At 39.4% G+C, this 13,588-nt stretch overlaps 2 protein-coding genes across 5 annotated transcripts in view; both read right to left on the reverse strand.

Annotated features, from left to right (window-relative positions):
• The window catches only part of crtc3 (CREB regulated transcription coactivator 3), a 53,304-nt gene extending 47,260 nt beyond the window's left edge, over window positions 1-6,044 (reverse strand). For all 4 annotated transcript variants that reach the window (XM_080424188.1, XM_080424187.1, XM_080424186.1 and 1 more), the window contains exon 1: window positions 4,533-6,044. In XM_080424188.1, the coding sequence (XP_080280314.1) occupies window positions 4,533-4,664 (132 nt within the window). In that variant the 5' untranslated portion in view covers window positions 4,665-6,044. The remainder of the gene's footprint in view (window positions 1-4,532) is intronic.
• Window positions 6,045-6,682: 638 nt separating this feature from the next.
• Window positions 6,683-13,588, reverse strand: part of iqgap1 (IQ motif containing GTPase activating protein 1) — a 48,243-nt gene continuing 41,337 nt past the window's right edge. The window contains exons 33-37 of the mRNA XM_080414327.1: window positions 12,844-13,053; window positions 11,880-12,046; window positions 11,565-11,687; window positions 8,876-8,984; window positions 6,683-8,454 (exon numbers count right to left, since the gene is read on the reverse strand). Coding sequence (XP_080270453.1) covers window positions 8,341-8,454; window positions 8,876-8,984; window positions 11,565-11,687; window positions 11,880-12,046; window positions 12,844-13,053 — 723 coding nt within the window. The 3' untranslated portion in view covers window positions 6,683-8,340. The remainder of the gene's footprint in view (window positions 8,455-8,875; window positions 8,985-11,564; window positions 11,688-11,879; window positions 12,047-12,843; window positions 13,054-13,588) is intronic.

The raw sequence follows: 13,588 nt of genomic DNA on the forward strand, positions 1-13,588 counted from the left end.
GAAAAAACTTTCTCATACCACAAATAGTGCAGCATTTGAACCAATGGGTTTATTAGATGGAAGGAAATTGTAAAAAGGCATAAACATCATCCATTCAAAGTGATTCGTTTTACAACATAGGGAATATTACATTCTAGGAAATGGCAACATGGCTGGCAAACCACCTCACCACCAACATGCCACAAGGATCCACTCGCAGAGAACAGAAGGCGGCTTGTTCTGCCAAGGTAAGGTAAACAGTCCCAATCATCAATTGTGATCAGGAATAAGCAAATTGGATGGGCGTTTCTTCCTTACACCGCTGAAAGGGCAGAATTTGAATCTCAAAGACTGGCCTCATTTTATTTTTATCAATAGATTTACACAGACTGGACAGAGAGATCATTTTCTCTGAGAGAATACCAACAAAACACACAAGCCGGACAATGACTTGTTGTGTCTCAAGGCCTAGTTCATGTGTAGAAAATCAAACAAGTTAACAAGAGACAAATGTTAGTGGCCGTGGTTAATGCTGTCAGACACTTCACAATCGTTTTTATTATTTTGTCTGATAAAAAGTCAAAGCATTACGTGAATTCTTTCATACTCTACATGACCTGCGGATTAAAGGAGAATGAAGCCCTTGGCTGATTTTGCCATTTGTTTTTCTCTACAGGTTAAAAACTACACAAGGGTAGAACATGGCAGGCTCACCTTAGTACACTGTGATGTAAGCAATGCAGCTGCAGCTAGTGAAATGTATAATGGTAAGGTTAGATTTACGAAGGTGTGCCAATTTGCAAGCATTGACAACACTGACAGATTACTATTGTCAATGCTTGCACATTGGCCCACCTAAATCTAATACACCCATCATTAATTATGTAAGCAACAAACATTGTTGCTTACATTACACAGGGGTTGACACTTACAGTTGCCTGACTGGCCATTGCAAGTAAATAAAACGTTTGGGCAAGTGGAGTTTGCTTTTAGGTTTACCCGAATGGGCAAGTGCATTCGAGTGGGGAAGCAATTGTCTTTAGTTCGCGATAAAACACAACACAAGATATCTGTCTATAAACACTTGAACATGGCCAGAGAGCTCTCTCTTCCCCACACACAGTCTGCGTGCAGTGGCTACTTGGGTTGAATACGTCAATTAATTGTTAACACATTGACTGCCATGAATGGACGTAATATTACGTCATCTCAAATCCAACGCTTGACTGCCAACTACAGAACGTACGATCGCGGTTACAATGTTTATTTTTCCAGGTGCAAAGAAGAGAGACTCGTCTTTCCACCGAGACTATGTTTGTTTACATCTGCGTTGAAAAAAACTTCTGTGGATCGTCAAAAAGACTCAAAATTTACCTATATTTTACAATGGACGATTTACTTTTTGGGCAAGTGGGCATGACCTTTGGTCAAGTAGAACATGACCTGTACTTTTTTTTAATTACAGGGTTGTCATCTTATATCCCACATCGAAAGAACACCCTAGTCTCGCGTGGCCAGCCTCCCACAATTTTCAAATGCTTCCAGTCATACAGTCTTGAGCACGGAAGCTCTGTTGATGATCAAGCGATAAAGCGGATGTGAAGCCTCCTCCCCACTTCCGTTTCGTCTTTACAGTCGCGCAATTGTATCCTAATATAAATAAAAATCATCGAAGCATATATAGCTTGTTGCTTAGCAGAAATGGAAATCAAAACATTTTATGTAAAGATATTTTTTTATATATTTTTGTTAACGGAAATTACTAACAGATGCTAGCTTCCTGCCTCAGATTTCGGGAGGTGTAGTTCCAGACTCCATAAAGCATTCGGATATTGTGGAATAGTTGTCCGGCTACGCGAGACTATGAACACCCCAACCCCATTTTAAAGTCTACAACAATAGTTTACCTATTGAGTCTACAACAGGTTTAACGTATACGTTATATGACAAGACATATGAATTATTGCTCAGTAGTTATCTGCCTGCCATTTTGAAAATGCTCAAAGAAAAAGTGTCTAGTGTCCAAGTAAAACAAATTTCAAAAATAGACAATCTACAAGCTCACAACGCATCAAATCACAATGTGTTGTGAGCTTGTAGATCTGCTATTACTGACAATTATCTGACTAAAAACTATTATTTTTTTACAATTTATTAAATCGATTAACTGTTGCACTGCACCCCTAATATACCGTAGACTTCATGAAACAGTTTCAGAGTTGTAAAATTACCTTATACTGTATGTACATGCTGCACAGACTTTACATTCATTATTATGCTCAAGGCAAATAAATGCACCTTATGTCACTATGCCTCACACTTGTGCAGGGAAGGGGGGAGATACTGTCGCAAAGAAAAACATCACTCAAAGTTTAGTTTACGTCAAATAAACATCGACATTTAATCTCTGCATAAGGATGTTATGCTTATCATGCTTACAAGAAGAGTTCCAATCTACAGTCATGGAGTACTTTGTTGGGACTGGTCTGACTAAAATAACTACTTTTAATGAGCTCCTACTACGAGTGGTAGGACAACAACAAGTTGTTATGCTTGTGGATCGACTGTTTTTGACGAGCAACACCAGCTAGATTCGGTCACAGGGAACTCAGAGAGTGATGTTGTTTTTTTGGCAAAACCGAAAATCCACGGTTCATTAAGGCGTATTGAACCGTGCAGGGTGAACCGTACGGTTTTAAACCGAAAACCGCTGCACCCCTAATATCTCTCTCTCTCTCTCTCTCTCTATATATATATATATATACATACACCGGTATATATATCTAAACTGTATATATATCACACACAGAGTATGCTGCACAGTCTTTCTACCATATATATGTACATACACACATGCTGCACAGTTACCACGCAATCTTTTTCCCATGTAATTCTTCCTGATTGCTGTGTCCAAGACAGCAACGTGCCAAGCCAAATTCTTTATGTGTGTACATGTACATGCTGTACTTGGCGAATAAACAGATTCCGATCCTGTAGGGTACAACCGTTTATAATTCAGTGCATTTTAAATCCAGTCCTCTGTTCACCACTGCAAATGTTGAAGGAGCTACTTCAAGTTCCAGCCGTTGCTGGCAGCGTGTCCTGTTCTATTGCCAGCCTCGTTGACTGGATGCAGTCACTGGGCCTTTCTGTCTCATAAGGGTCACTGACAGTTCATACCTTTATGGCAAGCTTAACCCAGTATAGCCTCAAAACCACATCCTCTTTGGCTGGCCATTTAAAGCTCTCCCTCACATAAAAGGCCACATTGTGAACCAATAGTTTGGTAGTGATCTGAATGGAAGCTTTATGTTTTTTTTCTCCCAGAGGACAGTTTTTATGTCTTGGAATGTGTCATGTATGCTTGCAAACTTCTTGAGATAGATTTTTAGAGAAAAGTAAATTCATGGGTTGAGAAATTGCAAACCTGGATAACAGAGACATTTCTTGAAGCACAATGAGGACAAGACAGGTCAGATATGAAGTTATGTGACAAGTCAAACCCCTTTGAGCTACCCTCTATTGCTTGTACAACCTGTGCAACCATGGTTCAACATTGGGGATCCAAATGACTGTTGTCTGGAACACAACAGGCCAGCTTTGGCTAGAATTGAATCTAGATGACAGAATTCAAAGATGTGACAGTGTTTCCACTAGATTTTCATTGCACAATTTGAGATGATGGGACACTTTCAGTTTCAGGTCTTGTTCAGAGGCAGCTGATTTGAAATTTAGTTAGTTATTTATTTACATAGGACCTTATTTATATTGCTTTCTGGTCTGGCAAGAGGATGATTCCCTATAAATGGGTTTCATCAGCAGGTGCACAGTTTTCCTGTAGTGAAGGACCTGTTGAATAAATATAGCATCAAACACCGTGATCGAGTGTCAACAACAATGTTGTCAATGGCTGCACGCGAGCGCACACACTCACTCTCTCTCTCTCACACACACACACACACACACACACACACACACACACACACACAGACTGTCAAACCAAGACAACTTGCCATTGCCAGAAGAGCTCAAAATCATTATTGTAACACATTGAGGAAATGGTCCACTATGAAGACGTTTTATTTACTCTGTGAGCTAGTGTAGTGGTTCCCAAACTTTTTAGCTTGAGACCCAAAACTGCCAAAAAGAGACATTTGATGTCTCCCCCGGGACCCAAACTAGTGAAAATGGCAGATCTACAAGCTCACAATGTTGTGAACTTGTAGATCGGCTTTTATTTCATACGTTTTTTTTTCTAATTTATGAAATTTCTTGAAATTTTTGTATTCAGTTATGAAATTATTTTGAAATAAAAAAAAGTATTAAAAATAAATAATAATAATTGAAAACAAAATCTAGGAAACCAAAAAAATAAAAAGGGATGTTTACTCGCGACCCATAAAAATGGGGTCCGCGACCCGCGCATGGGTCCCGACCCAGTGTTTGGGAAACAGTGAGCTAAAGTATAACACTCTGGTGGATTCCGCTGTGCGGGCCATGGGGGGGGCAAAATGAAAGGACAACCCAATGAAAACAAGTGTTTATTTATTTACCCTTGACACGGTGAGGTCCGTCATGAGCTGGTCGAAGGCCCGCGTCTCCTCGGCTTGCTTCTGGTTGTGCAGGGCGATCTTCTCGCTGAACTTCCTCGGGTTGGAGGCACCCGTGCCCGGGGATCCGGACATGGTGTGTGTGCAGGGCCGCACTTCCTTCACTAAACTTCCAGTGACAGACAGTAAAAACTGTGTGTTGACACACAGTGTGCGCGTGTGTGTGTGTTTTGGAAGTCTTATGTTTTGACGAGCACCACGCTTAGATCATGTTTCACTGAATCCATCAGAGCAGAGAACTGTGTCACACATAGTTGGCTCAGCCTGTGTGTGTGTGTGTGTGGTGTCGACGTGAAGTTTTAGTTGTTGCAAACCAAGCTCGTTGCTGCTAACGTGGCTAAAAGCTAAAAGCTGCCTTTTTAACCTAGAATAAAAAATATATGTCAAGGATTCGACAGTGACGTCACATCCCAAGCGATTCACGGGGGCTCCGTGAAACTACAATCTAACTACACTTCCCGGACCGTTTGCAACGTCACCGTCCCATCCCCGTGATCTTTGTCCTAGCCTTTAAAGAAAGTTCTCTGTCGCCGTAGAGAAGTTCGTGACAGTACAGATGCCAACATTCACTAGTTATTTGTGTGAAGTTACATTTGTTTTTTTCCCCTCTCCTATAGTATATATTTTTTCCTTAAAATGTTCAATGTATTAATATTTTTGTTTACTATCGTGCGAAATGGGACTAACCCATCAAATAGAAAATTGGCCGCAAAAGTAGTCAGATTTGGTCCTTATAGAATGCTGTGCTATTATTATTTAGCTACACGAGTCCAGCGGCCAAAGAATAAGACCGGACATTTCACCAAAACAAGTGATTTATGTTTGAACCCGACGAGGACATTAGGTTAGCAGTTAGCTAGATAGCATAGGTTTGCTATTGTCAGCATAATTTCTAAGATGATTTGGACAGAAAGCACTCCTTCAACTTTTTAACAGTCAGCTCATTTGCATACCGCCTGTGATAGATACTTAATAACGTGTGTTAATTGCGCAATGCTCGAGAGAGAGAGAGTGCACGGACAATAACTCATAACGTTAGGGGCAAAGGTTTGCTCAAGAAGAAGAATCCCACATCTCAACAAGTGGTCCGCCGATCGATCTGGTCCCGGACCGACCGACCGGGGGGCTACTGAAATGAAACTAGAGCCAACAACTGCTTCTTATTTGGATGGAAAGCCACAAAAATCTCGCAGAAGATCAGTATAATCCAGAATGTACCAAATCGAATTGATAAAACAACGCGATTTGACTGTGGTCTTCTTCAGTTAATCCACGGATATAGACCTCTCAGACATCTGTGGTATATCCAAACAAACTCCAAAGATAAGCCATGGTCAGTCCGTCCCGTTCCAACTGACGTCTGATGTGAGATCTCACAATAAATTCACTTCATTAGCCGGAATAGCCGCCGCTTACAGTACAGGAGCCAAGCCAACAACTATCTATCTGTGCCCTGGCTTGTTATCGTAGTACTGAGTAAAACACACCAACACAACCCCTGGTAACACTGGCCGTTCACATGTTATCCACAAGGCGGCGACAAAACGCGAAAAGAATAACAAATAGACTCTACTACTACTACTATTACCACCACTACTACTGAAACTGATGATCAGTGGTGTAAAGTAGCTAAGTACAATTTTGAGTTTTCAGTATTTACAACTTTCAATACTTTTACTTCTACCCCACTACCATATCAGAGGAAAATATTGTACTTTTACTCAACAATTCTATGAAAACTTAAAAAACGAGTTACTTTGTAGATTTTGGTTATTACAAAACACACTAACCACTTCAGCCCTATAAATATGAAAATAGCAGATCTACAAGCTCAATGGTCGCATCGGCTATTTTCAAAAGATTGTGAAATGGGACATTCTGCACAATGAGTACTTTTGGTATTTTAAGTATATTTTGATGCAGATAATTTTGTACTTTTACTCAAGTACATTTTGAATACGGGACTTCTACTTGTAACAGAGTAGATCTACATAAAAGTATTGATACTTTTACTTAAGTAAAACATGTGAGTACTTCCATCACTGCTGATGATGACAATAATAATGACAACAGACGTTTGTAAAAAGCTGGTGTGATGAATATGACAAATCCTTTATTTATTAGGATGACTGCAACAACACAACATTGGGACCACACATGTTTCGGGCCCAGTACTGGGGCATTCATTTGAGATAGATTGAGAATATTACGTTACATTGACAGTCCTAAATCCAGGAGCTATAACGTTTTATTCTAAAACATGTAAAATAAATTTAATACACAGAACATGCTCCCAGATCATAATTTTAGGGAACAGTGTCAAAACTCCAAACAGGGATACTTTACAACAAGGAAATCAACATCTTGTTCCTCTGATCAGGGCAGTATCTCATTTAAAGGCTTCTTGAAATAAATCAAATGCGAATAAATCGAATACTTTAAGAAAATAAGGATAGTGTAGTAGAGTGACATCTACTGGAGCCAAAAGTCAAATTAACCATAATACTGCACATGCTCTAAGGGTTGAGAAGCTCCTCTACATGTTGTCCTTAACTTTGCAAATGTTAACTATAATATATTGAGGACTGACAACATATAAAATATAAATAAGGACAGGCTTGCTGAATCTATTTAACATATGACACTATAAAACAATTCTCTGTCATCAACGTTCCGTTTAATCTATCACTATACAGCATAGTTTGTAGATTAGCAGATTTAAAATCTCTGTTTAATGAATTGCTAGTCAGGATGATCTGTGTTTCAGATAAACACTTTTGCACGTCATTTGAGAAAGCAAACGAACATGCTCACTTGCACACCTGTGTGATTTAACTGCACATCTGCATCAGGGCTGATGGAAGACGCTGTAGGTTCCTTCTGTGCATCAGGGATGTAGTAGTAATACTCACCTCAGTCGAGTCCACGACAAATTCAGGTTATGCTTAAGACTAATTCATATTTTGCACAACACAAGTATAAATTAACCCAGTCAAGTCAGAATGTGGTATCAAATCCAAGTCATTACTGACAGAAGAAAGTCATGTCTATTTACCAATATAGAAATAAGGCAAATTAAACATTACTTGCATTATTGTCTTAGACCATTGCAAACAAACACACAATATTGTGAGAATAATAACACCTTGCAATGGTCTAAGGCAGTAATGCAAGACTGAACACAAAAAGGCACTATGTCAGATGGTAAAGACTAGATCATAACTATCAAAATACACAATGTTAAGCAGTGCAGCTCTGCTACAGTATGAAACAGCATAGATCTTTGGTATTGGTGGAGAAAATAGTGATATTAGGCTTGCAGTCTATCAGCCAGGCAACCAGGTAAAGCAGTAGCTACAACAAAATACAAATGTATCTCTTTACATAAAATGTACATTCTACAATTAATCAAAGCCCATGCACATGTTGGTGGTAATGTCTAAAGCAAAACAAATATTTTCTTTTTTGGACCGAAACAGAAAAGACTAAGCAAAACAATTCCTCAAACCTCCACTCTATGCTGGTACAGTATGCACGAACTGCTTTGCCTTTAACAATAAAGCACATATGGTGATGCACATAACAGTAATAAAACAATAACAACAACAATTTTGCATAGGCACACAAGCGAAGTACAGAATAGAGCATCTAGGATATCTAGAATGGTGATTGAACAGGGCTTCAGTACTGCTTTGTAAGTGGGGTGTTTTTTTGTGCATCAGTGTCTGTAGCCCCTCACTCCTTCATCCCTCTATTTGCCGTAGAACTTCTTGTTGAGCAGGAAGATGAGCAGGTTGACATTGATGGTAGCCCTGTCAAAGAGCTTCATCACAGCAACACCTTCATACTGGAGCTGGAGAAGATCCTGAGGGAAACAAAATCAAAGAAAATATAATTGAAGGATCACCACAATCATGGTCCCTGAGGTAGTTATCTGCATAAATTCAGTGAGATTGTCGAATATACATAATAGACAAGATAGCTAGGATAACAGTTTATAATAAACGTGGACAATATTAACCACATGAACCTTAGTCCTGGTGAATCATAATAATAGTCAAATATTCCGCAAAAATAGGCGAACAGTCGGTGAAAATTGCAGATCAACAAGCTCTATTTGACGCAGAATGAAGAATATACTAACACAAGCAGCGATTAGTCATTTTAGTACAAAATAAACAATAATTGATTAGTGCTACTCAGTAGAAGCACATACATACAGAGAAGGTGACAAACACATAACGGCACTGCATCTATACAGTCTTTGAAATACAAAATGTTCATACCTGGTATTCTAATTGTAACGTCTCCAAGTGCACACCCATGAACTTGGCCTTCACATCAAATACTCCAACAGCCTCTGATGGAGCGATCTCAAATATGACATTCTTGAACCTGATGGGAGATACAAAGACAGGGGCAGGAAGGAACGAGTTAGCATATATGTGAAGAAAATGATTAAATAAAGAATTACATTGCCCTCTCTCTTCCTCTCTCACCACCATGGCCTCATCCACCCACCCACCTATATGTTTGTTTGTTTCTTTCTTACTTACTATATCCATCAAATATAATTCACCATAGACGTTTTAGTTTTTCTTTGCTGTATGGTATAACAATACCATATGGTATAATCATTGATAACAATGCTTCGGTGTCTCATATCTCTGTCTCTGAACACTACTGTATGTGACATTGTTTTGACTGTAGCTCAAAACACAAGAGTGCATGATCCAAAAGCAGTTCTTGCAGAAAGTGACGAGTGAATCTAAGCTTTTAAGTTATTTTGATCCATGTAGTGCGAGCTGCTTGCTAGACAAAATTGTTGCCACCGTAAACCAAAAATGCCCTAAATAAGGTGGCACCAATCAAAGTAAAATCAAAATCAAATGTGAAATATGACATGACCTGACAAAGATCCACCACAGATCGAACTGTTGGCTAATTTGTTTTGTGTACCAAAAATGTGTGTTCTTCTCTTAATCTAGCACCCACTGTTGATGTGCGATTGTGCGTATAGTTAGCCTTTCATCATGTAAAAACCTGGCTGGGGATAGGAAGCACTAAAGAAGACTTTAAGAAATGGAGAAAAACTAGACTGGAGGTTCACCAACAATGTGAACAAACAATACCTAGTTACAGTATAATACACCACGAGAAGGGTTTATTTTTCTTAAATAATCTCAGAAAATAAATAAGTTTAAGTTTCTAAAATACTTTTTTCCACTATTGATGGACTGCTATTTTTAACAATAAAATCACAACTATCAGAGCTGAAATTGTTACAACTACTGGTGACCTCTGCAGGCAACCTTGTGAAAGGCAACAGTGAGATAATTCCCTAGCAAACTCAGTACCTCACCGGATTGTAGCTACAAGTAAATCTTCCACTTGCTGTCTTGACCCTGTTCCTTCTATACTCATAAAATGTTACTCGATGGCATTTAAAAAATGGTCATGAATAGCATTGATACATCCCTTGAAATGGGAGTTCTTCCTGATGCCTTCAAAACTGCTCATGTGAAGCCTCTAATGAATAAGCTTATTTTTGATTATGGAGGAGTTCTATACAATTACAGACCAATATCTAACCTACCCTCTAAGCAAGATACTTGAAACTTTAGTAATCTAAGAATTAGCATGGATGCTAATAAGGTATCAGTTGGCCTCTCAGAATGTGTTTGAACCGCATTCTAAACTGGTTTTGAACATATTGTACAAGAAGAATATTTTTTATTAGTTTTGGAGAACATACAGTATGTCAGAGAAATACAGAATGACATAACTTTTGCTGTTGCACAAGGGAGCTGCCTTGGGCCCTTGCTGATAACTGCTAACCAAACCAGAAAACACATCAGTACAGTCTTGCATAGACAACACTGGCTCCCTGTGTCTTTCAGAGTCAATTCTAAAGTCCTTCCATTTGTTTACAAAGCTCCCAATGGGTTAGGACCAGCCTAACTCATAGACTCCCACCTGTATTATGTTCCTTTACAAGCCCTTAGATCCTTTACTGCAGGCTTGCTGGATATGCATAACCCTACCCAAAGGAAAACTGGAGATGCAGCTTTCTTCAATTATGCCCCCAAATGATGGAACACCTTATATAAAGAGATTACAGAGGCAGACTCTGTTTAAACAACATTTTTGTATTGTATTTCTATACCATTTCTCACAATTGTAAGGCATTTTATTTCATTTTATTATCCATTCAACTTTATTATTGTGCTTTACATTTTATTTCTCCCCCCCATATCATTTAGAGTAGCCAATTATTTATTTTACCCCTTTCTCTCCCACTGTCATTATGGCAATTAATTCCTCCCCACATATTTCTGTGTCGTCATTGCTGGTGCAACCTACTGACTCATCTCAACGCCGTCCTACTCCTCCCAATCAACATTCCCCGCTGATAGACGCTACCCTAGCCTGTAGGAATACGTGCAGCAACAAAGAACACTCGGCCGGCTTCCCTCCCCTGAACAAGGCCATTTGTGTTCATATAGATGCTCGGCCAAATCGGATGCACCGCGGTGGATTTGCACCTCTAGACTCACCATTGGTGGGCAGATACTTTATTCCTGTGCCTTTCGAGTGCCCCTCCTGCTTTTTGTTTTTATTTTATTTTATGCAAAGCACTTTGAGTTGCATGTTCTGTATGAAAAGTGCTAAATAAATTATGTTTATTATTATTATTATTATTATTTACTACCTGTAATTGATAATATTTTATGTATAACATGATGTCTGTATCATTTTATGTATTTTATTATGTTTTGTGCAAATAATCAAATCAAATTGAAATAGAATGTAGTACAACTGCTGTCAGAGCAGGCAACACCTCTTAACAGAGTCTGGCTTTACCGACATGCATCCTGCATTAGACTCAAACAACCTCTAAAATGTGTGTACGGTTATGCGTCATCCATGGCAACACAAAAAGGGGTATTGCATAACTGTAACTGTAGAACTCACTGGTTTGTCTGCAGGTCCTCTATTTCGATCAGCACGCCCTTTTCATGGAGTCGAGCGGCAGTGTATTTTTGCGAGACTTGTTTACTCTTCTTAGTCTTGTTGTCACCTGGTTTCTTTGATAACCTGTGGAGGCGAGAGATGATGAAGAGCTTAACATCCATACTGTAATTAACCTGAGCTTGTAGATCGGCTAATTTTGGCGAGGAGATTTGGTGTCAAGTCTGTAGACAGAAAAAAAGCGTTCCAAGAACAGCTAAGGTCTGTTTTACTAAGAATAGAGGGTTCAAGAGGTTAAACAAAGGAAATCCCACTCACTTCCCCTTGCTGGCCAGATTGTCCATACATGTCTTAATGTACTGATTGTAGTAGTCAATCTGCACATTGTAAAATGTGGTCTTTGAGTTGAGGGCAGAATTGGTTTGCTGTAGTTTCACCAGTTCTGCTTTCCTACGCTGACGATACCGCCGCTGATTCCTGATGTCCTGTAAATGAACAAATTAAAAAGGAGAAAAAAAGAATACATGTAAATAAATTATAATAAGAAAGAAAATGTACTTTTAACGGTATTAACCACTTGAATGCTAGCAATTCTGGGCATGTCATAAAAGGTGAACGTTCGATGAAAATAGACGAACATTCACCGAACATAGCAGATTGCGATGCTCAAAACGCATCGCAGACATTTGGTGAAAAAAAGCAGGGGACCAAGTATAGCATAGACCCTTGTAGGACCCCAGTCGACAAAGTATATAGGGTTTAAATGGTTAACCCATCCATATACAGTACAAAAATATAACAAGCAGTTTCTATAAGTTCTATACGTTTCATTCTGTAAACATTAACCCCGCCGTCCTGAACATTACAACCATTGTGACCAACCGTTGCCCTGTGAAACAACAAACTATCTGAGAAACAGCTGTAAGTTAGCTAGCGAGCCAGCCTACGATTTTTTTAATTAATTATTGTAATAATTACCCACTTAAACCCCCTATACTTACAGTAGTAAACTAATACTTAGTTTACCGGGGTCAGCTCTGTACTGTACTGTTCTTTTCCCCCCTCTACACCAAAACAAATAGCTGATCTACAAGCTCACAAAGCATTCTGTTGGGATGCATTGTGAGCTTGCAGATCAGCTATTTTCAATCAAACATTCCCCCAGAACAGGGATGCCAAGGCTCAAATGGTTAAAAATGGCTAGTGGTGAAAACAGCTGACAAGCATTTTCACGTGTCTTCTAGTAATAACAGACTGTTGTTGCTACATGACATAGCTATACCTTGGCTATGTCATTGATGAGGTCCTGGTAGCGGTTCTCAGGGTGAACTTTGCCCAGCTCCGCCAACCTCTGCAGGTTGCTCTTAATCTTGTCCTTCTTCCCTTGCAGCGTCAGGCTGTCGTCCACCACGGGCTTGGCCTGTTTCATCTTCTCTGGAGTCTTCTTATCTCGGATCGCCCGCCTCTGCATCGCACGCTGGTACTCCACTTCCTGTCACCCAGGAAATCATAGCAGTTGTATGAATGTACATTTTCAGATTGCATATGAATAGCTCTATTCCAAATACTATTCCCTACCCACCAAAAACGTCATCCTTCAGTACCTGTTAAGTAATGGGGATCCAAACCGTTAAGGTATAACAAGTATATCATTAAGAGGAAGGAAGTTTACTAATCCTTAATTAAACGGTACAGCACACCGTTAAATGTTTTACATGGCAGAAGGTTGAGATGTCTAGAACAGGGTTTGTCTTTGTATGCATGTACAGCATGTATGCATGTTTGTCCCCACAAAAGTAGACCAATCATAGCTCACTCCACTATGTTCATGATGTCACAAAACCGAAGGAGAACAGTATGACTCACTGTAGCAGAGAATGGACATACACACCATGAAACAGCACTGAAGTTAACCATTTGTGACTTATAATGTGAACATCCCTTACAGTAACTCACTGCAACAGATAACAGATGACAGGCAATGAAAGCTAATGATTCTTTCACAAACTGCACACCTAACAACTTCC

Source organism: Gymnoscopelus braueri (assembly GCF_963280865.1).
Source record: "Gymnoscopelus braueri genome assembly, chromosome: 1".
In the NCBI taxonomy this organism is placed as follows: Eukaryota; Metazoa; Chordata; class Actinopteri; order Myctophiformes; family Myctophidae; genus Gymnoscopelus; species Gymnoscopelus braueri.